This window comes from Apium graveolens, chromosome 3 (assembly GCF_009905375.1).
Source record: "Apium graveolens cultivar Ventura chromosome 3, ASM990537v1, whole genome shotgun sequence".
NCBI lineage: Eukaryota > Viridiplantae > Streptophyta > Magnoliopsida > Apiales > Apiaceae > Apium > Apium graveolens.
This window is the reverse complement of record NC_133649.1, coordinates 47,810,101-47,834,961: the sequence shown is the minus strand read 5'-3', so window position 1 is coordinate 47,834,961 and position 24,861 is coordinate 47,810,101. Positions and strand designations below refer to the sequence as shown.

The following is a 24,861-nucleotide window of genomic DNA, read 5'->3' as shown; positions in this document are numbered from 1 at the left end:
TAAAGTCTGATAATACAGAACAAGACTAAGCAGATTTAGAGAAAGAACCTGAAATTATTCCAAGTTCATTTACCAATCTTGTAAAAGTGGCTTAACACAGTGGTTTTGTGAAGATATCTGCTAGTTGTTGATCTGTTGGAACAAAGTGCAATTCCACTGTACCTTCATCCACATGTTCCCTTATGAAGTGGTACCTGATGCTGATGTGCTTTGTCATAGAGTGTTGAACTGGATTACCTGTCATAGCAATAGCACTTTGATTATCACAGTAAATAGGGATTTTGAAATATGTTAACCCATAATCCAGTAACTGATTCTTCATCCAAAGAATCTGTGCACAACAGCTTCCTGCAGCAATATACTCTGCTTCAGCAGTTGATGTGGAAATTGACTTTTGTTTCTTGCTGAACCAAGAAACCAATCTGCCTCCAAGGAATTGGCAGCTTCCACTTGTGCTTTTCCTGTCAATTTTGCAACCTGCAAAATCTGCATCTGAGTAACCTATTAGTTTAAAATCTGATTCTCTAGGATACCACAATCCCAGATCAGCTGTTCCTTTAAGATACTTAAAAATTCTTTTCACAGCTGTTAAGTGAGGTTCTCTTGGATCTGCTTGAAATCTTGCACAAAGACAGGTAGCATACATGATATCAGGCCTACTAGCAGTTAGATAGAGTAGAGAGCCAATCATACCTCTGTAGTCAATAATATCTACTGATTTACCAGTATCCTTATCCAGTTTTGTTGTAGTGGCCATGGGAGTGGATGCACTTGAACAATCTTGCATTCCAAATTTCTTCAGCAAGTTTCTGGTGTACTTGGTTTGACAAATAAAAGTGCCTTCTTCATTCTGCTTGACTTGAAGGCCCAAAAAATAGCTAAGTTCCCCCATTATACTCATCTGATATCTTGACTGCATTAGTTTGGCAAACTTCTTGCAAAGTTTGTCATTTGTAGACCCAAAAATGATATCATCAACATAAATCTGGACCAGAAGTAAGTCCTTTCCATGGTTGAGGTAGAACAGTGTTTTGTCTATTGTTCCTCTGTTGAATCCACTTTCCAGAAGAAATTGAGCTAATGTCTCATACCATGCTCTAGGAGCTTGCTTAAGTCCATAAAGTGCTTTATCAAGCCTGTAGACATAATCTGGATGTTTGGAATCTACAAAGCCTGGAGGTTGTTCAACATATACCTCCTCCTCCAATTCTCCATTGAGAAAAGCACTTTTCACATCCATTTGAAAGACAGTAAACTTTTTTTGAGCAGCATAAGCCAAAAATATCCTTATGGCTTCTAACCTAGCAACGGGTGCAAATGTTTCATCATAATCAATTCCCTCCTGTTGAGAATATCCTTTTGCAACCAGCCTTGCCTTATTCCTTGTAATTATGCCATCACTGTCAGTTTTGTTTCTGAATACCCACTTTGTACCAACAACAGATCTATTCTTTGGTCTTGGAACTAGGGTCCAGACTTTGTTTCTTTCAAATTCATTTAACTCTTCCTGCATTGCTTGCACCCAATCAGCATCTTGAAGAGCTTCTTCCACTTTCTTTGGCTCAGTCTGAGAGAGAAAATAATTGTAGAGACATTCATTTGAAGTACCTGTTCTAGTTCTGACACCTGCATCAGGATTTCCAATTATCAAATCAGGTGTATGTGATTTTGTCCACTTCCTTGCAGATGGAAGGTTTTCTCTAGAACTGGATGCTCCCCCATGATCCATGTTGTCTTCATTTTCATTTTCTGATGCTCCCCCTGAAACTATGCTCTCTGAGTTGGATTCTTCAGTATTTAGATTTTCAGCACTATCAGAACTTGGCTTATCAGAACTTGACGAATCAGAACTTGAAGAGCCAGATGTATGTTTAGATGTTTCTTGAGGTGTGGTAGGATCTTGAATATGCTCCTCCTGCATAGGTGCATCTTCCTTTAACGTAGTCACCACAGTTTCAATAACATCAGAGTTTAATCCATCAGAATTTACAGTATCAGGACTTAGACTGTCAGGATTTTCAGTATCAGAATTTGAGTCTTCATTTTCAAATCTCAGCTGATCATGGTCAATGAAATCTTCAAGACCAGTAATCTTCTTGTCATCAAAAGAGACATTGATTCCATGACCACTTTTGTTCTCAAATTATAGACTCTGAAGGCTTTTGTGGAAAGTGGATATCCAATAAAGATTCCTTCATCAGCTTTTAAATCAAACTTGGATAGCTATTCCGGATGAGTCTTGAGAACAAAACACTTGCATCCAAATACATGAAAGTATTTCAGATTTGGCTTCTTTTTCTTCACCATCTCATATGGTGTTTTTCCATGCTTGTTAATGAGTGTTGCATTTTGAGTAAAACAAGCAGTCTGCACAGCTTCAGCCCAGAAATAGGTTGGAAGCTTTCCTTCTTCAAGCATTGTACGTGCAGCTTCAATGAGAGTTCTATTCTTCCTTTCAACAACTCCATTTTGCTGTGGAGTTCCAGGAGCAGAAAATTCCTGCTTTATTCCATGGTTTTTGCAGAACTCTTCCATTATCAAATTCTTGAACTCAGTGCCATTATCACTCCTTAAAATTTTCACAGAATCTTTGACCATTTTATCCAAATGTTTGACATGATCAATCAAGATAGATGCAGTTTCACTTTTTGTGTGCAAGAAATACACCCATGTGTATCTGGTGAACTCATCCACTATGACCAATGCATACTTCTTCTTTGCAATAGACATGACATTTACTGGACCAAATAGATCAACATGTAGTAGATGATAAGGCTCAAGAATTGATGATTCAGTCTTGCTCTTGAATGAAGATTTTCTTTGTTTGGCCTTCTGACAGGAATCACAAAGGCCATCAGGAGCAAATACTGACTTTGGTAGTCCTCTCACAAGATTTTTCTTGACCAGTTCATTTATATTGTTGAAATTTAAATGAGAGAGTTTCTTGTGCCATTTCCAGCTTTCTTCAATTGATGCTCTACTCATCAGACAGATTGCAGAACCATCAGTACTTGTTGAAAGCTTAGCTTCATAAATGTTACCACGCCTGTATCCTTTCAGAACAACTTTTCCTGTAGATTTACTCACAATTTCACAGTGATCTTCAAAGAAATCAACATGATAACCTCTGTCACAGATTTGACTTATACTCAGTAGATTGTGTTTAAGTCCTGAGACCAGAGCTACTTCTTTAATTATGACATTTCCAAGATTGATATTGCCATATCCCAATGTTTTTCCAATATTGCCATCTCCATAAGAAACACTTGGGCCAGCTTTCTCCACAAAGTCTGATAGCAGGGCCTTATTTCCAGTCATATGTCCTGAACATCCACTGTCCAGAACTAGAATATTTTTCCTGTTGTCCTGCAATCACAAAGACCACTAATTATTAGTTTTAAGGACCCAGACTTGCTTGGATCCTTTGGCCTTATTAAGTTTGTTGACATTTGCAGCGGATTTAGCATCAGAGTTTATGTTAACATTTTTCTTATCAGAACTTACACTATCAGACTTTGAATCAGAATTTACACTAGAAGGAACAATGGAAACTTTCTTCAAAGAAGGTTTTATTTGATAATAATCATAGTACAAACTATGATATTCCTTACAAGTATAAATGGAATGCCATAAACTACCACAATGAAAACAAGGATTCTATGGTTTGTATCTAACAGACTGACTCTTAACTCCTGATTTGGAAGGTAAGGAGTTAATATTTTTATTCTTCCGGCAAAAAGAAGCCAGATGGTTAGAACTTCCACAGTTATGACATGTTTTCCTAGGAGCATCAGGAACAGGTTTATAATCATTGCTTTTATTCACACCTTCCTTTCCATTCCTATTTTTCCTAGGTGATTTTACCTTTTTTGCATTCTTAACATCTTTCAGCTTATGCTTAAGCTGCTTCTTTGTCATTAAGCCTATGTTCACTTTAGCTGTCTTTTCCTGTTTTAGTTTGTCAGAAGTTAATTCCTCTTTAACTTCTGATTTCTCATTTTCAGACTTTACAGTTACAAACTTAACAGGTTTTAACTTTGGCTTTTGCTTAACAACAGGCTTAATTTCTTCAGTTCCTTTATCATTCTTATCTTCTCCATAACCTAAGCCCTCTTTTCAGTTTCCACTACTTAGCAAATTTTGAGTTGTTTTGCCAGAGTTAGTCCAAGTCCTGATAATCTCTCTTTCGTTTTCTAACTCAGTTTTTAGAGATTCATTCATTTTTAGCACTTCATCCCTAACATAAAAAGCATCATCTCTATCCTTCTGAGTTTGATTGAACATGACTAACTCTTTTTCTAAGAAATCATTTCTTTTCTTAAAAGCAAGATTTTCAGAAGTTAATCTTTCACATGTTAAAGTTTGATCTCTATAACTAACAAATATGGTTTTAAGATATCTTCTCAACTCTTTAATATCATCAGTATGAAAATCATAAGTAGTCTGAGGTACCTTTGTTTCAGCAGCTTCAGAACTGCTCTCAGCACTTTCTTTATCAGCATTTGCCATCAATGCATAGTTCTCCTCACTTTCAGAGTCTGAGGTGTCTGTCCAGCTTTTCTGCTTTGTGACAAGAGCCTTGCCTTTGTCACCCTTTGCCTTCTTGCAATCAGGAGATATGTGGCCTTTCTCACCACAGTTATAGCATTTAACATTGGTATAATCTCCTCTGTCAGACTTTCCTCCTCTGCCTTCAGATCTTCTGAAATTCTTCTTATCCAAACTTATGCCTTTCCTGGAAAACTTCTTTCCCTTCCTGAACTTCCTGTATGCAATCTTTGTGATTCCATTCACCATAAGAGCACACAGCTTCATCATCTCCTCATCAGCATCAGTCTCAGGCAAGCTTTCAGAATCTGAGTCATCATTACTTTCAGAACTTGATGACTCAGTTTCAGACTTTATGAAAAGAGCTTTACCCTTGTCTTTCCTTGAGGAAGCTGCTTTGGGGGATTCTTCTTCAGCCTTAAGAGCAACTGTCCTTGACTTTCCTCCTTTCCTCTTGCTTCTTTGTTCCATCTCAAGTTCATGAGTCTTGAGCATTCCATAGATTTCATCAAGAGTTGTTTCATCAAGATTGTAGTTGTCTCTTATTGTCGTTGCCTTCAAATCCCAGCATTCAGGAAGAGCTAACAGGAATTTAAGGTTTGAATCTTCAAGATCATACTCTTTATCAACCAATGACAAATCATTCAAAAGTTTGACAAATCTATCATATAAATCATTCAATGACTCATTAGTCTTTGAGTCAAAATGTTCATACTCTTGAGTGAGTATTGTCTTCCTGTTCTTCTTAATTGTGTCAGTTCCCTGACACCTTGTTTCCAGAGCATCCCATATCTCCTTAGCAGTCTTGCAGTTGATTACCTTGTTTGACATTACATTATTAATGGCACTATGCAGTAAGTGTCGTACCTTAGCATCCTTAGCAATTGATGCTATATCTTCAGCAGTATAATCACTCTTCTCCTTTGGTACGGTCTTTGCTGCTTCACCTGCAACTGCAACAGCGAGTTTGGTTGGTTTGTGAGGCCCTTCCTTGATTCTATCAAGGTATTCTGGATCTGTTGCTTCCAGGAACATGGTCATCCTTACCTTCCATATGGGATATTCAGATGGTCTCAGTATAGGAACTCTGATAGTCTCATACCGACTTTGAATTTGTGTCTTTGGAGGTTCTTCAGTTTTGGTAGGCTTAGTTGGAGTTTCTGTGTCATACATGATTGTGTTTGGATCTTTAACTGTATGTGTGTTAACAGATTAGCTCTGATACCACTTGTTAGGTCACACACACTGTAGAGGGGGTGAATACAGTATATAATACAATCAAATCGAACTTTAATATATTAAGTAACAGAAAACAAACTTTATTGAAACAATAAGTTCTGTTACAGTATGGAACTGTTACCTCTCAGTGATGAACAAATATCACGAGAGCTGCTAGGGTTACAATAAATAATCTTCTCGAATATGATAACACTTATAGTGTAAACCTTATGTCTGTGTTTATATACTACACAGTTACAAGATAATCGCTAATTGATATGGAATATAATTTTGCTTCCTAAAATATATCAATCAGATATCTTTTCTTCCAAGTATTCCATTCTTCATGGAACTCCTTCTTCATGCATATCTCTTCTTATGTTTATCTCGATCTTCTTTCCTTCAATCAGCTATTTTCCTTATCTGATCGTCCTTCAGCACTTAAGTTTTGATATCTAACTTCTGATGATTATCTCCTGATAATATAAGTACTGATATCCTTAAGTCCTGACTTCCAGTATAAGTACTGATCAACAGTTAAGTACTGATTTGTCCTGTTAAATAAGATCTGAAATCTAAACATAAATTATATTAGCCATGACATTGTCAAATATATCTAACGGAACCTGTATAAGAAATATTATTTATAATGACCCTGCTTCACAAAACCACGGATCGCAACAGGTTAAAGTATGAAAACAAGCCACAACTTTAATTTATTACATCATACTGAATCCCGACTGAATTAACTTACAATTGATAATAAAGTTTTTGTTACAATCGTACTATCTCTCCACTGCATGAAGCTCCTGCTAACTCGATTTACTTCAAACTGGAACCTTAGCCCGCACTTTGGACTGAGGCCTTTCTTTATCATCCATATCCTTTTTAACTGTAAAATATATAAAAGAATCGCAAGGGTGAGCTAACTAGCTCAGCAAGTCATAATAGTGATAACTGAGGTCAAACAATGATCAAATGAGATGATTCAAAGGAATCAAGTTTCTTTTTAATTAATCATTAGAATTGGATATTCATTTTATGTTTTAAAAACCAAGGTTAGGGTGCTGATCAATCACGTACTAATCCCGAGCAAAGCACACAGCACTGTTCTAATTACTGGATCCAAGGCACACATTGGCCTAACTTGACCATTGGTATGGTCTGACCACGAATCTGGTCCACATATATAAAAACTATCCAATCCTAAAGCAGTTCCATATGATAACAATATGATTCAATAAAACAAGATCATAATCGATGATGGTTAAACATTTGCATAAAAACGTAAGGAAACTCATGGATATCTCAAGGGTATATCAGGGTATGTATAAGAAACGATTTTCAGTTTGTACAAGGGTCAGGTATCAGACCAGTAATGATTTTTCAATATATGGTTCTTTGATGTTATTAAGAATGATTGGAGTATAAAAGTTTCTGTGTTTTCAAATCATTCTCTTTCAGTGTTTGGTGTTTGATAATTATATCTTTGAAGAGTAGTATTATATTTGTATGGTTTGGTGTCTGAGGATCAACAAAGGACGGTTTGTAAAGAATAAGGCTTACGGCTCAAAATCAATAAAGAATCAGGGTTTTAAGGGTAAATAGTTTGAAGCATATGCATTATAAAACATAAGTTATGTTTAATAATGGTAACATGCTATGAAACAGTTCGAAATACTGGTAATATATCTTGAAGAAAAGTTCAGAAATACTTGCCTTACAGGCTTTACAACTATTACTGATCAATTCTGATCCGACTCTGCCGCTCAGGCTTTAACGTTCAACCACTAGATCCCATTGGATATGACTTCGACATTCAGGTTTTTCTGTTGAAACTCTACTGAGCCCGTCGACTAACCACTAGGTTATCTTTAGTCCATCTTCCACTTTCAGGTTCCCGACTATAACCTACAGGGTCGAAATACCCTACGTTAGATGTCTAGGTATGCTTGACATATCCTCGATACCAATTCTACCCAACTATTTTCAAACCCGACTCGTAATTATGTATATTATGATAACACACGCAACAAGTAGGGTTCATAATCTCGAAAATCGGTCCGGTGTTCATTTTCGAAAAATACATAAACTCTTTATTTTACGAAATCAGGATTATCGATTTGGTAAAATATTTTATCACATCGTACAATCAACTTTCGTATAAAACACACACACAAATATATATATATAGTCACTCAACATCCCGATAATCATCGAATACATTCTTGTATTTACGTAGTTCAGTTTTCCGAAAATTGGGCAGCACTTCCTTTATTTATCGGACTAACCCGTCGAACAATTCGACGTCACTTCACCACAATAATTCACAACAACCAATATTCACAATTTCCCAAACGTCAACTCAATACTATTATTATTCGCATTTTACATTTATTTGTTAAATTAGGACTCAGAATATAATCATCACAGTCCACCGTAGACTCGCCAAAGCTCATCGTCGACGGCAGCGAAATTCGCGGGTACCTGTATAAATCGGATTTCCATCGCGAGTCTTCACCGATTAATCCTCTTATAATTAAAATAAATTTCCGACTAATCATCAAAAATTTATTCAAATTAAATAATATAATCATCATCGAATAATTCACCAATAGTTCGCAATCACAACTCGGACACTAAAAAGAGTATTCGAATTAATGGAACACACTTACGCCAGGTTGCAGCAAAACAGAAGGCAATAAAGCAATACAATGGAAAACACGCATGTACGCGCGGCACCATAGCACCGCCATACCTCACCGGAATCCGAGGAGGTGGCAATAGCCACGGAAACCAGACAGAGCCACACACGCATATTAACAGACACACACACAATTCGTACACACACGCACATATATACACGCGGCATATATACACACACTCGCCGGTAACTTACCAGAAACACGAAAATAGCAAACGACGAACCAGGGAAACAGAGAGGGAAGCGAAGAAAGGAGACGGGAAAGAAAAGAGAGATGGGAAACAATAGAGAAATTGGAGCAATCGAGAGAATACATAGGGATTAAACCGCATATGTGATTGGGAGAATCTGTGAAAGAGATGAACCGGGGATGTGCTTCTGTTTTTTTTTTCTTTTTAATTATTCCTCAGTAATCAGCAAATGACACGAGGCAGTATGCATTCTGAAATCCAACACGTGTCCTTGTATTGTTTATAGGCCCGATCTTTAATCCGAAATTCAATTTTTAGCGAACCAAGTCATACTTAAAACAAATTCATAAAATCACGAAAATAGTCTTAAAATGTTATAAATATCCCGAAATTTAAGAAAACATAAATTTTTAAATTTTTAAATAATTTCTAAAACGCAATTTATACCCGCTTTTATCAATTAAACGAAACAACGTGCGGGTGAAATTAATCCCGAAAATTTCCAAAATAATTTTAAAATTCTCAGAATATTCCAAACTTAAATAAATATGAGTTTCATAATTTTTGAAGAATTTTAGAATTAAATATTGATATTACCATTAAACATACTCAGAAAATCATTTAAAGATAAATAACTAATGAAATATTGATTTCTCAATTTTAAAAAAAATCCTAAAAATAATTATTATAATTATAAAATCATAAAAACAATTTTAGAAACATTCCCAATATTTATGCAAATAAATTTGTACTAAATCCACATTTGAAAGTGAAAACAATTCAATACGATCTCATAATTAATCGCGCGGACAACCCGGTACACTATAAATCACATATGGATAATAATCAAACAACACATAGCGGTCAAAACCAACACACATATCTTATTTATTTAATAATTTCCATAAATGCACAAATAAATAATTCAAAAAGAAAACACGGGTCGTTAAAAGCTGTTTTACAACTTTCTTTAAGAAACTCGATGCAGAATTCTACCGATTCCTCACCAAGATAACTTTCGGCGATACAACCTTCCGGATGATAATGGTTTCTAACATAACTCTTCATCACTTTATTAAACCATTCAAACGCATACATCCACCTATAGCACACTGGTCCATACAAACGCAATTCCCAAACCATGTGGACTATGAGATGTATCATAACATCAAAAAATGAGGCATGAAATTTTTTTTCAAGCTCACACAAGGTCAATATCACATCTGACATCAGTTTATCTAGTTTCGAAACATCGACTACTTTGATGCACAAGGAGTTGAAAAAGAAACACAATCGTATTATTGTGACCCTAACATGTTTCGGAAGAACGGATCGGATTGCAACCGGGAGCAACTGTTGGAGGAGGATGTGGCAGTCATGGGACTTCAGCCCATAAATCTTTAAATCAGCCATGGACATACTTTTTAATGTTCGATGCATGTCCATATGGAAGTTTCATATTCAAGAATGATGATAACATTGTTCTTTTTTCAGCCTTTGATAAAGTAAAAGCAAAAGGAGGCAAGTAGGTTTTCTTTTCTCCTACTTGTGGAGCTAAATCAGCCCTAACACCCATGTCAAGCATATCACGATGAGATGCCTCGCTATCTTTTGACTTGTGCCGCATATTTAACAGTGTCCCCATCATATTATCACACACATTCTTCTCGATGTGCATAACATCGAGACAGTGACGAACGTGGTGAAACTTCCAATATTCTAACTCGAAAAAAAATAGACTTTTTCTTCCACGGACAATCAACCTTTTTGGACTTCTTTACTTCCTTTCCATAAGAAAATTTAATCTGTTCCTGTTGTGCTAACACTTCTTCACCAGAAAGGGGTGGACGTGGTCGCCGAAGCTCTTGTTCGCCGTTAAAAGCCAACTTTTGTCTCCTATAGGGGTGACGGTCAACCAAATAACGACGATGGCCTTGATAACATATTTTTTTACTATGACTTAAATATTTGGCAACGGTGTCGTCACCACATATGGGACAGCTCTTGTAACCCTTATTAACACAACCGGACAGATTTGCATATCCAGGAAAGTCATTTATGGTCCACATCAAAATCGCTTTTAAAGTAAAATAGGATTTACTATAAGCGTCATAGACATTTGGTTCACCTTCTACCCAAAGCTTCTTCAAATCATCGATCAACGGCTCTAAGTATACGTCAATATCATTTCCCGGCTCATGCAGACCAGGAATTAATATTGATAACATTTTAAACTTTCTCTTCATGCATAAACATGGAGGAAGATTATAAGCTACCAATACTACCGGCCAGCAGTTGTACCTATTGCTTAGGCCATTATTAAACGGGTTTATACCATCTGCTCCTAAAGCTAATCGAAGGTTTCTTGGATCACTAGCAAACGAAGGCCACCGATAATCAATATTTCTCCATGAAGGAGAGTCGGCCGGATGCCGCATCTGACCATCATTTGACTGCTGTTTTGAATGCCAAATCAACTGTTCAGCGGTATCAGGAGATTTAAACATTCTTTTAAACCTAGAAATGATAGGAAAATACCACATAACCTTGGCTGGACTATTTACCCTAAGTTTACCATCTTTCGCAACCTTCCAGCGAGATAAACGACATTTTGGACACTCAGATTCATTAAGATTTATACCCTTGTAGAGTATACAATTGTTTGGACATGCATGAAATTTAATATACTCGAGGCCCAAGTCAGATAATGTTTCATTTGCCTCATACGCATTAACCGGTAACACATGATCTTGAGGAAGAAAAGAACCAACAGAAGTGAGAAGATCAGTGAAGGCGCTATCGCTAATACCAAACCTAGATTTCCAATTATGTAGCTTTAACATTGACTCTAACTTCGTGCATTCACTACCCTTATACAAAGGTTGTTCTGCATCAGCTACAAACCTATTGAAGTCATACGAATCATGATCATCCGAATTATAAGCAACTTCACAAACGTTAACAGTTTCGGATTGAGCATTTTGCTCCTTAGGTAGAAATGTACTACTGGCAGATGACCTAACACTCTTAGAACTAGTTTCTTCATGCCAAATCCAATCAGTATACCCCAAACTAAAACCATTTTCATATAAATGACCCCGTATTACTTTTATGTTTATATTTTCTAAAATTAACGCAACGCCCACAAGGATAAGGGATGTTCTTAAGATCCTTTGAGTTTTCTTCTGCAAATATTAAGAAAATTTCAACCCCTATCTCATATTCTAAAGAATCCCTGTCTTTGAAAATCCACGACTTGTCCATATATTTTTAAGACAAACAGCAACCTAGCAACCTACCTGTTTGCCATTTCAAATATTAAGAAGTAACACTTAGTTGTTTACTTATTTAGGATTAAATATAAATAAACATATAAATTAATTATGCATATAAATTAAACATACGAATGCTTGTAATACGAATACTTGTAACACGCATAATTAAATATATAAATTAATTTTTACAACTACACATGTTTACACATATACAATTCCACACCTAAACTAAACAAGAACACAAACAAGAACAAGAACATACAGTGAGGAACACAACATAAACTAAACAGAACAAGAACAAGAACATACACAACATAAACTAAACAGGATCCATACACATGCATTTATTAAAATTAAATAAGAACAAGGAGGAACACGTGCATCTATTAAAGTAACAAAACATACACATGCATGTGAAATCTTACCTAATCGAGCAAACCCACTTCAAGATTAACCAAACCCAGCTCCAAAGACCTAAAATCAAACTCGAAAAAAACATAAAATAAAAAACAAACACAATTAAAATCAAAACATAAAATTTGAAATTAAATTCAAAAAAACATACTTTTCACACACTAATCGAGTAGTCCAGACTTCCTTCAAGGTTCTTCAGCACCAATCGACCTCGATTTATGAATTAATCGAGTTTATTAATTCATATAAATTTTAGGGGTTTTAGGTTAAAGAGAGTGAGTGAGAAGAGAGACAGTGAGAGATGAGAGAGAAGAGAGACAAGACAGTGAGAGAGAAGAGAGAATGAGAGAGAGAGAGAGAATGAGAGAGCTGAGAGAGAGGGGGGGAAACTATTTTGGTTAATGGAGGAAAACTGAGAATAAAAAATTTGGTTAAGGGGGAATTTTTTGGTGTATTTAATGGGGAAAGAAAGAAGCGGGCGTTTTTTATTTTTTTTAAAAAATGATTATAGACATCGGTTGGTTTAGATACTGATGTCTTACAACACCTTTAACATCAGTTTTAAAGCAACCGATGTTAAAACTGCTTTTAACATCGGTGACATTTCTAACCGATGTTAAAGGGGTGATGTCGTAGGCACTATTTCCAGTAGCGATGCAGTATTGCTTACCTTTGAAAGTAAAAGTTATGGTTTTGTCAATAGACTGGTACACAGCAGTTGTCCATATCTCCTCCACAACTTCACAGTAGATTGTGGGTGATTCCAGCATAGCATAACTAAGTTTGCATCCCTTCACAAAGTCCATCATTTTGTGAAAATCTTCAGACGCCGAAATTTCCTTGTTCACAAGAGCTACGAAATTTTTTTTCTCATAGATGAATCCAGACTGAGACATGATTTTGACTACTGGTGCCATTGATAAGGTGAGGAAATTTGCAGAGAGAGAGAGAGAGAGTATTTGCTTTGAAGAAGAAGAGAGTTAGAGAAATTACTTTGAGAATGATAAAAGTAAAGAATGAAAATGAATTTAGCTTTTATACCATCTCAGAAATAAACTGTCAAAAGTAATAAAGTGAAATAAAGTAACCAATCAAAATAGCCTAAAATAGCCGTTTAAAATAAAAAAATTGTCAAAATTCTATCAATTATCCATCGTGACATACTTACAAACTGTAAGTATATCCGATGGATAATGTTCAGTACTTTTAACGGCTAGGATGTAGGCAATTTGACGGATGAGGATAAAATAATTATCCGTCGGGTATAAAATAATCCAGAAAAATAATTAATTTTTACTACTATTTTATTTCGACGGATGATCATACTCGATGGATAATGAGCATCCGTCGAGATGTAAATTTTGACTTAGCCATCCGTCGAGATAATGAGCAACCATAGTCCAACAGTTTATTTTTCATCCATAAAATATGTGCACAACAACTACCAGCAGCAATGTATTCAGCTTCAGCTATAGAAGTAGAAACTGAATTTTGCTTTTTACTGAACTAGGATACTAGCTTATTTCCTAGAAATTGGCAGGTTCATGTTGTACTTTTTCTATCAATTTTACAAACTGCATAATCTGCATCTTAATAACCAGTTATATCAAAACCATAATCTCTAGGGTACCAAATGCCAAGTTTTGGTGTTCCCTTGAGATATCTGAAAATTCTCTTAATAGCTACTAAGTGAAATTCTCTAGGATCAGCCTGAAATCTAGCACACAAACAAGTAGCAAACATTATATCTGGCCAACTAGCTATTAAGTACAAAAGTGAGCCATCCATTTCTCTATAGCTTGAAATATCCACAGACTTTTCAGTAGCGTTTAATTCAAGCATAGTTGTAGTGGTCATGGGAGTTTTTGCAGATGTGCAATCCATTAGATCAAACTTCTTTAAAAGATCATAAATATATTTGGTTTGACTAATGAATATTCCATCACTAACTTGTTTAACTTGTAAGCCAAGAAAGTAAGTTAGTTCTCCCATCATGCTCATTTCATATTTACTGTGCATCAATTTGGCAAAATTTTTGCAAAGTTTTTCATCTGTAGAGCCAAATATAATATCATCTACATAAATTTGAACAAGTATACTTGAGCCATTAACATTTCTAAAGAATAGAGTTTTGTCAACAGTACCTCTTGTGAAGTGATTTTCTAAGAGAAACTTTGACAAAGTGTCATACCAGCCTCTAGGTGCTTGTTTCAATCCATAAAGTGCTTTCAAAAGATATTAGACATATTCTGGAAAATTTGGATCTTCAAACTCAGGAGGTTGACTGACATAGACTTCTTCCTCCAAATCTCCATTCAGAAAGGCACTTTTGACATCCATTTGATAGACTTTGAAATTGGCATGGGGTGCATAGGCTAAGAAAATTCTGATGGCTTCAAGTCTTGTAACAGGAGCAAAAGTTTCATCAAAATCTATTCCTTCTTGTTAACAGTAGCCCTTAGCAACCAATCTAGATTTGATCCTGACAACTATGCCATTTTCATCCATCTTGTTTCTGAATACCCACTTGATGTCAATTGGATTCTTTCCTTTAGGCTTGGGTACCAGCTTCCATACCTTGTTCCTTTCAAATTGGCTTAGCTCTTCCTACATAGCTAAAACCCAATCAGGATCCAACAGAGCTTCTTCTACCTTCTTTGATTCTTTCTTAGAAAGAAAGCTGCTATACAGACATTCTTCTTGAGTTGATTTCCTTGTTTGAACTCTAGAAGATGCATCACCAATAATGAGCTCAAAAGGATGATCTCTAGTCCATTTTCTCTATTGTGGTATATTAGCTCTAGATGAAGAGGCCTCATTGTTGTCTTGATGTGTGACTGAGTCTTGATTATAAGAAGCTCCCCCTGAGTTTATGGATCTTTGACTTAAAGATGGGGTTCTTTCTGTAAGTGATCTATTTTGACTCTCAGCTTCTCTCATTGTTCCAACGGATGATGCACTTTGTATCTCGATGGATGAAGCTGATTGTCTACCGACGGATGAGGCAGATTTTCTACCGATCGATGAAGCATTATGTAACTCAACGGATGCTGAATTATGTGCTTCATTAGTTACAGATTTTTCTGCATTATCCTTAGCCACTATTTCTTGATCACTTTCATCATCACTGTCATCACTAACCATCTCAATATGATCGAATTTGAGGCTTTCATGGAAATCTCCATCTTGCAGTCTTTCAATCTTTTTATCATCAAACACAACATGTACAGATTCCACAACAATTTTAGTTCTTAGATTGTAGGCTCTATATACTTTTCCCACAGCATATCCAACAAAAATTCCTTCATCTGCTTTGGCATCAAACTTTTCATTTTGATCAGTTTGATTCCTTAAGATATAGCATTTGTAGCCAAAGATATGTAAGAAATTTAGAATTGGCTTCCTGTTCTTGAACAATTGGTTGGGTGTCATGCATTTTGCTTGATTAACCAAAGAAATATTCTGAGTGTAGCATGCAGTGGTCACAGCTTCAGCCCAATAATTTGTTGGTAACTTTGATTCTTCTAGCATTGTTCTTGCAGCTTCAATAAGAGATCTATTTTTCCTTTCCACCACTCCATTTTGTTGTGGAGTTCTAGCTGCAGAAAACTCATGCATAATCCCATTCTCTTCACAAAATGATCTCATCACAGAATTCTTGAACTCAGTTATATTATCACTCCTGATTCTTCTTACTTTGAAGTCAGGATGATTGTTGACTTGCCTTATGTGATTGATGATGATTTCACTAGCTTCATCTTTAGACTTTAGAAAATATGTCCAAGAGAACTTTGAGAAATCATCTACAATTATTAGGCAATATCTTTTCCTTGAGATGGACAACACATTGACTGGTCCAAACAAATCCATGTGCAATAGTTGCAAAGGTTTTTCAATTGTTAAATCAAGCTTCTTTCTGAATGATGCTTTAATCTGCTTTCCTTTCTGGCAGGCATCACACAATCCATCCTTAGTAAACTCCACTTGAGTAATACCTCTGACCAATTTTTTCTTGACTAGCTCATTCATGGTCTTGAAGTTTAGATGAGATAGCTTCTTGTGCCATAGCCAACTTTCATCTTGACTTGCTTTACTGAGAGGACAAGTTATTGAGTCTGCATTTGATGAGTTGAAATCAGCTAGGTACACATTTCCTTTTCTCACTCAGTGAGAACCACTTTGTTGCTCTTTTTATTGGTCACAACACAGGCTTCTGAATTGAAAGTGACTGAGTTGCCCTTATCACAAAGCTGGCTGATACTCAAAAAATTATGCCTGAGTCCGTCCACTAGGGCAACCTCTTCAATGATGACATTATCCTTTAAAATCAAGCCATATCCCACAGTATAACCCTTACTATCATCTCCAAAAGTGATACTTGGGCCAGCTCTTTTCTTGAACTCAGTGAGCAGGGTAGAATCTCCAGTCATGTGCTTTAAGCAACCACTGTCTAGATACCAAAGATTCTTTCTATTTCCCTGCACACATCAAAACCAAATCAAGTTAATTTTGGTACCCAAGTTTCCTTGGGTCCTGCCTTGTTAGCCTTTTTCTTTGGTTTCTTAGGTTTGACCTCATTTGATTTTGGGATCTGAGATTCATCCTTAGTCATTTGAGTTGGACCTTTGAAACCAGTCATTGAAACAGAATTATCATGCACATTTTGGTTTACATGAAAAGGCATTCTATTTGCAAACATGTTATTCCAGTAATGTATGCTAAATGGCATTTGAGGCATACTAAATGCAGCATAATAAGGATTAGGTGCAAATGGCATATTAGTAAATTGTGCATTCATATTCTGAGCAGGCATAGCATTTATAGACATTGCAGACATGGCAGTCATGTTGGAAAAAGAAGAAGGTGCAGACATGGGAGTAGGCATAGCAGTCTTGCAATTAACATACAAGTGACTAACACTACCACATTTAACACGGATTTTTTTTGGTGCATATTCATCAGGTGTGTAGTTGTTATGTTTGTTAATCCCTACCTTCCCATTTCTATTGTTTTTCCTTTTAGCTTCTCTTTTAACCTCAATCTTTTCCAGTATGTCATTCAATTGCTTGATAGACATATGAATGACATTAACTTTCTTATCTTTTCTAACTTGACTTGATTCTCCTGGAATAAAGTTTTTAGAAACTGATCCATATTTCTCATTCAATTTACCTAACTTAGCTTTGTTAACAAGTTTACTCACAGCCGACAGATGTGGCTCCTTGTCTCTCGACGAATAGTCCTTTTGATTATCCGATGGATGATTTTCATCATCCGCCGAGTCAACATCTGTAAAGAGACCTTCAACCAGATTGGAATCAAGCTTCTCTTTGCTCTTTTTCCAGGCTGCATCACAAAAGGATCCTATACCTTGAACTTTAGTAATTTGAGCATGAACATCTCTGGATGATTTCCATGCTTTAATTACTTCATATTCTCGTTCAAGTTGCTTTCTTAAAATCTCCTCTTTCTTTAAGGATTCAGCAAGTTTATCCTTAGCAACCTTGCATTCTAATTTCAATTTTTCAAACTCAATAAATTGAGACTCTAGTACATTGTTCCTCTCACTTAAAAACAAATTATTTTCTTTAATTTTAGCATTTTCCTTGGTGAGGGACTTAAGTGTAACACGCAGGTGATATAATTCAGTAGACATGTCATTTATTGCATCATTACACTCAGATTTAGACAAATGAGATAGATTGGTTGTGATTACCTGATTGCTTGATGAACTTGTTTCCGTATCATCTGACTTGGTCATTAGGGCTAGATTGACATAGTTGATTTCTTCATCTTCATCCAATCCATCTGCAGCCCAGTCATTCTCCTAAGTTATGAAAGCCCTTTCCTTTTGCTTGAGCAACTCAAAGGATTTCTGCTTATAATCAACAGGCTCAAACTTCTTTTTGCTAGAATCAGACTTTCTACACTCACTAGCAAAATGGCCTGCCAAGCCACATTTGAAACACTTGAATTTTGACTTATCAACCATGTTTCTGTTTGGCTTGGCTGCTCCAAAATTCTTCTTGAATTTGAGCTTGGAAAATCTTCTAGATAAGAATGCTAGATGCTCATCAATATCATCCATATCATCTTGGCTCAACTGTTCTTCATTTTTAGCTACCAGTCATTTACCATTGCTTTCACAAACCTTTGATGTAGATTCAACATCTTCCACCTTCACCTCTTTCTCCTTCTCTAGTTCAGCAATTAGTGTAATGGATTGTCCCTTCTTTCTTCCTTTCTCCATCCTTTCATCTTGTTCTATTTCAAGCTCATAGTTTTTCAGGATGCCATATAGTTTCTCCAAGGTGAACTCCTTGTAATCTTGTGAATTTCTCAATGAGATTGTCATTGGTTTCCACTCCTTTGGGAGAGATCTAAGGAACTTGAGGTTAGAGTTTTTTGTCTGATAGACTCTTTCATGCAGTTTTAGAGCATTCAATAGTTTCTGAAACCTACTAAAAATATCAGTGTGACTCACTTTCTTCACAGTGAAAATACTCATATTGTTGAATCAAGAGTTGCATCTTATTCTCCCTTACTTGCTCAGTACCATCACAAATAATCTGTATTGTGTCCCAAACCTTTTTGGTTGTTTTACAGTTAATGATGTTGTCAAACATATCACCATCAACACCATTAAATAATATGTTCATGGCCTTCTTATCTTTCCTGACTTGTTCAATATCTGGATCAGACCATTCATGCTTAGGTTTTGGAATTTATGGTTCATTCCCTGTAGCAGCTCTCATAGGGACATGAGGACCTCTTTCAATGCAATCCACATAAGCTTCATCTTAAGAAAGGAGATATAGGTGCATCTTCACCTTCCAGTGGTGATAGTTGTCTTTATCCAGAAATGGAATTTTAACTCCAACATCCTTTTTGTTCATCTTGTTGATTGCTGTGATCTTTACACTCTTTGTACTTCAAGATCTTGCTCCGATACCAATTGTTATTCCCTAACAATACAATAAAAATTACAGAAGTGGGGGGGTTGAATGTAATTCTGGCTACTTTTGAGTTTTTAAAATTGTTTTAACTCAATATATATATAACAGTGTTTGATTTGCTGTAATGCGGAATGAAGAAGTAATAGAAATCAAAACACTAAGTAATAAAACACAAGTTTTAAAACATTCTGGTGGATTTGAAAGTATCCACCAAATATATATATATATATATATATATATATATATATATATATCAGATTAAGAACTCTGTGATACTTTAAATAGCACACAGCTGCTTTACAAGTGAACAAACAAAACTACAGAGAAATTCTTAACAAGTACAGCTTTATCTATCTCTCTGAAAAATGTGTTTGCTTAGTTTTTTTGTTCTACTTGCTACAATTGGTTTATATATCACCAAGTTACATGGCAGTAAAATAAGATAATAAAACAAAATAAAATCTAGTCTACTATCATGCTGCAATATTACTCTATCCAGCATCTTTGAATATCTTCACATTTGCATGGAAATGGTAATGCTTCTTTGTTCTCAAAATCCCGCTTAACAGGCTGCCACATTTCTTTTGCAAACACCCGACGCATCTGACTGTGTTGTCACTATCAACGTCTATTTTGAATATGATCATCCGTCAGGATTATGTTGAATATCCGTCGGGAATATGTTGATCATCCGTCGGGAGCCTTGTGGATCATCCGTCGGGAGTCTATCTGTCACTTGACTCTATTTCACTTATACAGAATTACAAGACATCTCATATTTACAATTAGCCAACTTATTCTGCATATCAATCTAGTAGTCAACATGACTTAGAGAATCCTACAGAATCTACTAGACTAAAACATGTTGTTTGCAGGAATGTGCTACAGTACTTATTTGTTACATAAGGTACACTCTCGATGGATGTCAAATTGTCATCCGGTGGGACTATAAAGTTCATCCGTCGGGACTATATTAGAATATCCGTCGAGAGCTACAAAATTCACTAAGTCAAATTTACCAAGGTGTTTTGTTTAACTTATCATCAAGTTCACAACATATATCCCTAACAGACTCTTCCGATAGTTTCTTCCTACTCATTTTATAATTTTCAATATAAATTTATAATTGTTATATATTTAGAAAAATATATTAAAATCATTATATGGTTGGATAAATAAAATTCTCAAAATCTAATTTTTGAATTATGAACAATTTAAGTGAAAATATTAAGGATTTTTTTTGGCGTATAAAATAGTGAATATATATACAAAAAAAATCTTATTACTATTCATGTTTCAACCTTTTACATTCATTATAATTGTATAAAATATAAATATTAACTAGATGCAGGTAGGGATGGCAATCGGGTCGGTCGAAACGGGTTTCACAAAAACCAAACTCGAACCCCATTTTTTTTGCTGAACCCGAACCACTAAACCGGAACCCGAATCCATCGGGTTCGGTTCGGGTTCGGTTCGGATTCGTTCGGTTCGGGTTCGGTTCGGATTCGTATTTGTAGATCACTATCAAATTGCACCTTAATTTGCACAAACTCTAGTAAAAAAAGTACTAGGTTCTGGTTTGAGCAAAGTGCTCATAAATATGACTATATTGAAATTTTTGGGATTGAATTAGAGGGTTCACTGAAGAAAATGGATCATATACCTCTATGAATAAAACTGTTGGTAAAATAATGCAACAATCTTGACCTTTAGTATACTTGTAGTGAAAATGCTGCTAAAAACATATTTAAACAACTTTAATGCAATAGTTTGTAAAAAATATAATTTTTAGTACTAATATTAGTAATATGTTAGATTATATAATATATTATTACTTATAAAATATAAAATATTATTTATATATTAACACCGGTTTCAGATCGGGTTCGGGTCAGAACGGAACGGGTTTCGGGTTTCCGGGTCGGGTTCGAAACGTTATTCCTTAAACTGAAACCCCGCCCAAAAATGGTTCGGGTTTAAAATCATACTCGAACCCGAATCCAAATCCGAAATATTCGGGGTTGGTAAAACCTGATCGGATCAGTACGGATCGGGTATCCATCAATTCGGTACAAACTGGCATCACTAGATGCAGGGGCTTTAAGTTAGTTATTAAAAATTAACCAATTTAATAAATTTTCTAATATCCTAAAAAATTAACAATTTTAAATTTATTTTCATTTTCATATATTGATTGTCCTAGTACATATTTTGATTAGAGTAATGCTAGGCCAAAAAAATGTTATAAAATAATGTGTCATGGATGATGTGACACTTTGAAATGATTTAATTGGTGCTTTTGATATAAATGCAGGTGGGGTTCATTTTTATTTAGGCAATAAAAATTTGACACTTGGTATTTTGTAATTTTTGGGAACCAATTTGGTCCCCAAGCATTTTCCTTTTGATTACGTGTCAGGACAAGAGGGCACAGCTGATTGGGCCTGGTACAGTCAATGACCAATATCTAATACGAGAGTGATGTGGCATGATAATGGCTAAGAAAAGACACTCTTAAAATGCAGTATTTGTAATCTTTACATCACACTCTCCTTTGAAGTTTATCCAAATCTAATGGATGCACAAATGAAGCATGATGTAGCTTCTGTTGCCGATTCTGCAGACACCATTTCGACCAAATTTATTCGGCCTAAAGACGAAAGACCCCGAGTTACCACTTCCAAGGATCAGCTCCCTGAAGTCCCGGTTATCGATTTTTCGATCAAAGATGATGAAGCACTTGTGGCTCAAATCTACAACGTGAGCTCCGAGTGGGGTATTTTTCAGTTAGTGAATCATGGTATTCCTGATGATGTTATGAGTAAACTGAAAGAAGTTGGGACTCAGTTTTTTGAGTTGTCACAACAAGAGAAAGAAACTTATGCAAGTCCTCCTGATGCCAAGATTGTTGATGGTTATGGAAGCAAGTTACAAAAAGAAGTTGACGGTGTTATCGAAGGACGTATTGATCACTTGTATAATATACTACATCCTTGTTCAGCTGTTAATTATCAGTTTTGGCCCAAAAATCCACCTTCTTACAGGTACGCGTTTGATATCAAAGAATCAGGAATAGCCTAGTGACCACAGTTATCCCCACTCCCTGCTTTCCATTCTCTTGTACTTGAAAAATCAAACAAACTACGAGAAATAGATTTAAACTTCATAGCTACAGGAAAGTGTTTGATATCGCGGACTGAAAATAGCCTAGTGACAGAACTCAAAAGTTATCCTTTATTTAACGCATTCCATTCTTTTGTACTAAATAATTAAACAAACTACGGGAAATAAATTTGAACTTTATAATTGTTAGAATATTAATATATGATTGAGATCTTATATTAATATTCTAACAATAACTGAGGCTGCCCCATAAATATTATTGTTTAGATGTGAGTATATGAACAACTATATTAATAATATGTACATGCCATTATGTTAAAAGTCTGTTTGACAGCTTATTAGCATCATACGATATAAACTTCCTGTATGTTGAATGATTGTAGGGAGGCAACTGAGGAGTATACAAAGTACTTGCTTAAGGTTGGGGAGAGACTTTTAAGGTGCTTGTCCAAAGGAATAGGGTTAGAGGAAAATGAACTCAGGGCAGCTGTTGGCGGAGATGATCTTGTGTACCTCTTGAAGATTATTCATTATCCCCCTTGTCCAAGCCCTGACCTAGCATTCGGCTTTCAGGCTCACGCTGACATGATTGCCATGACCATTCTTGTTCCTAATGATGTGCAGGGCCTCCAAGTTTCCCATCAGGGCAATTGGATTGATGCTCAGTACATTCCCAATGCACTGGTCATTCATATTGGTGGTATTATTCAGGTACTAGTTGTTTTACCATTTACTTATTTACTATTACCGTCATCGCATTATTACAAATTTGACTTGATTTTTACGAGTGGTTATAGATTAGGCATATACTTGGGACATAACTGTAAATCATCTTTTACAAAATATTTGAGCTACAGAACTTCAGTTTATATCATTTTCTTTTTCCTCAGTATTCATTTACAAAATCCCTCAATTCTGCCTTGTTCACATTAACTGTTTGTGTGTTCTCCGCAGATTGTGAGCAATGGCAAGTACAAAGCAATTATTCACAGAACAACAGTGCACAAGGAGAAAGCAAGAATGTCATGGCCAGTGTTCATGGTGCCACCAGGAGACATGGATGTCGGTCCCCATCCCAAACTTGTTACAGAACAGAATCCGGCCAAGTACAAAACAAAGAAGTACATAGATTATGCTTACTGCAAATTTGACGAAATTCCCCTGTGATCTGAATTTTATACTATTCTGCAATGATTTTAATGCATGCCTGTTGATGATAACATTTAAAAAATAAATCTGCTATTTGGCTTAAATAATTGGAAATGAAAAAGGAAATACTTTCTCCGGTTATATTTTTGACTTTGCGAATGTCCTTTATTTTAGATATTCGGTTATTCATGAGTTCATCTTTTCCTTCTAGTCTGTTATTACAATAATATAGTTCAAAAACAATCGGCTAGAACCGAGTTTTTTGTCGAGTCCAAAAATGTGGTCGAACTCGAGCTCGACAACAAGGTCGAGTTCGAGCCCACTCGGCTCGAATTACATCCTGTGAACCAACCTTTTGGTAATGTAATTATACTTGGCGAAGAGATATGTAAGGAAAATTCATTTTTTTGAATTTCCAAACAAAAAATTTAAAATTGTAATTTTTGATTTCAAATTCTAGAATTGAAGTTTGGAATTTAAAAAATATATATTTCTAAACGCTATCTTATTTACTTATTATTGCATAGATGTAATTGGTAACAAGTTGTTAGAGGCGGCCAAAAAGTAGTATACTAATAATGTGGAGAAAATTACACTTTGCATCCTCAAACAAAATTGAAAAAACAATTTTATACCGGAACTTTCGGAAATACAACTTGTACCCCTCAACTTCAACTTACTAATTCAGTATGCACCCTTTTGCAGATTATAAATAAAATAATAAGGGATAAAAAGGGAACTTTATTTTAAAATTTTAAATAAATTTTAGTTAGAATTTCAAAAATAAGTTAAAATATTTATAAAAATGATTTCTTGTATATTAAATATTAATATTGATCAGAATATTTTCATTAAATGCACTTTAAAATCATAACGATGTCAAAAACTTTAAAATGAAATAATTACATTAAATTAAATATATATAAAAAAATTATTTTGAATTTAATTTTGGTAGAATTATATAATTTTTGGCATTAATAATATTACTAAAATTCAAAACTCAACTATATAATATTATTCAAAAAAATTAAAGATATTATTTTATAGCTATAATAATAAATTCAATTTTTAATATAATCTGAAAAATAAAAAAATTAGTTTAGTTAATATTTTACTGAAATTCCCATTCTACCCCTTACTTTTTTAATAATAACCGTCGAAGGGGTGCTTTCTAAATTGGGAGATTGAAGTTGAGGGGTGCAAACTGAGTTTCCAATATTATTGATACACATTTGTTTTTGAAACAAAATAAGAGGTTGTAAAGTGCAGTTTTCTCAATA

General features: G+C 35.2%; 2 protein-coding genes across 2 annotated transcripts; one reads left to right on the top strand and one right to left on the bottom strand.

Annotated features, from left to right (window-relative positions):
* Positions 1 to 10,313: 10,313 nt before the first annotated feature.
* LOC141714187 (uncharacterized) lies at positions 10,314 to 11,971 on the bottom strand. The gene is made up of 2 exons (XM_074517719.1): positions 11,961 to 11,971; positions 10,314 to 11,733 (listed from the first exon to the last, which is right to left on the bottom strand). The coding sequence occupies exons 1-2, from the start codon at positions 11,969 to 11,971 to the stop codon at positions 10,314 to 10,316; spliced, it is 1,431 nt and encodes a 476-aa protein (XP_074373820.1).
* A 9,849-nt stretch (positions 11,972 to 21,820) lies between these two features.
* LOC141712242 (flavonol synthase/flavanone 3-hydroxylase-like) lies at positions 21,821 to 23,711 on the top strand. The gene is made up of 3 exons (XM_074515104.1): positions 21,821 to 22,353; positions 22,816 to 23,143; positions 23,387 to 23,711. The coding sequence occupies exons 1-3, from the start codon at positions 21,884 to 21,886 to the stop codon at positions 23,597 to 23,599; spliced, it is 1,011 nt and encodes a 336-aa protein (XP_074371205.1). The 5' UTR covers positions 21,821 to 21,883; the 3' UTR covers positions 23,600 to 23,711.
* Positions 23,712 to 24,861: the final 1,150 nt, after the last annotated feature.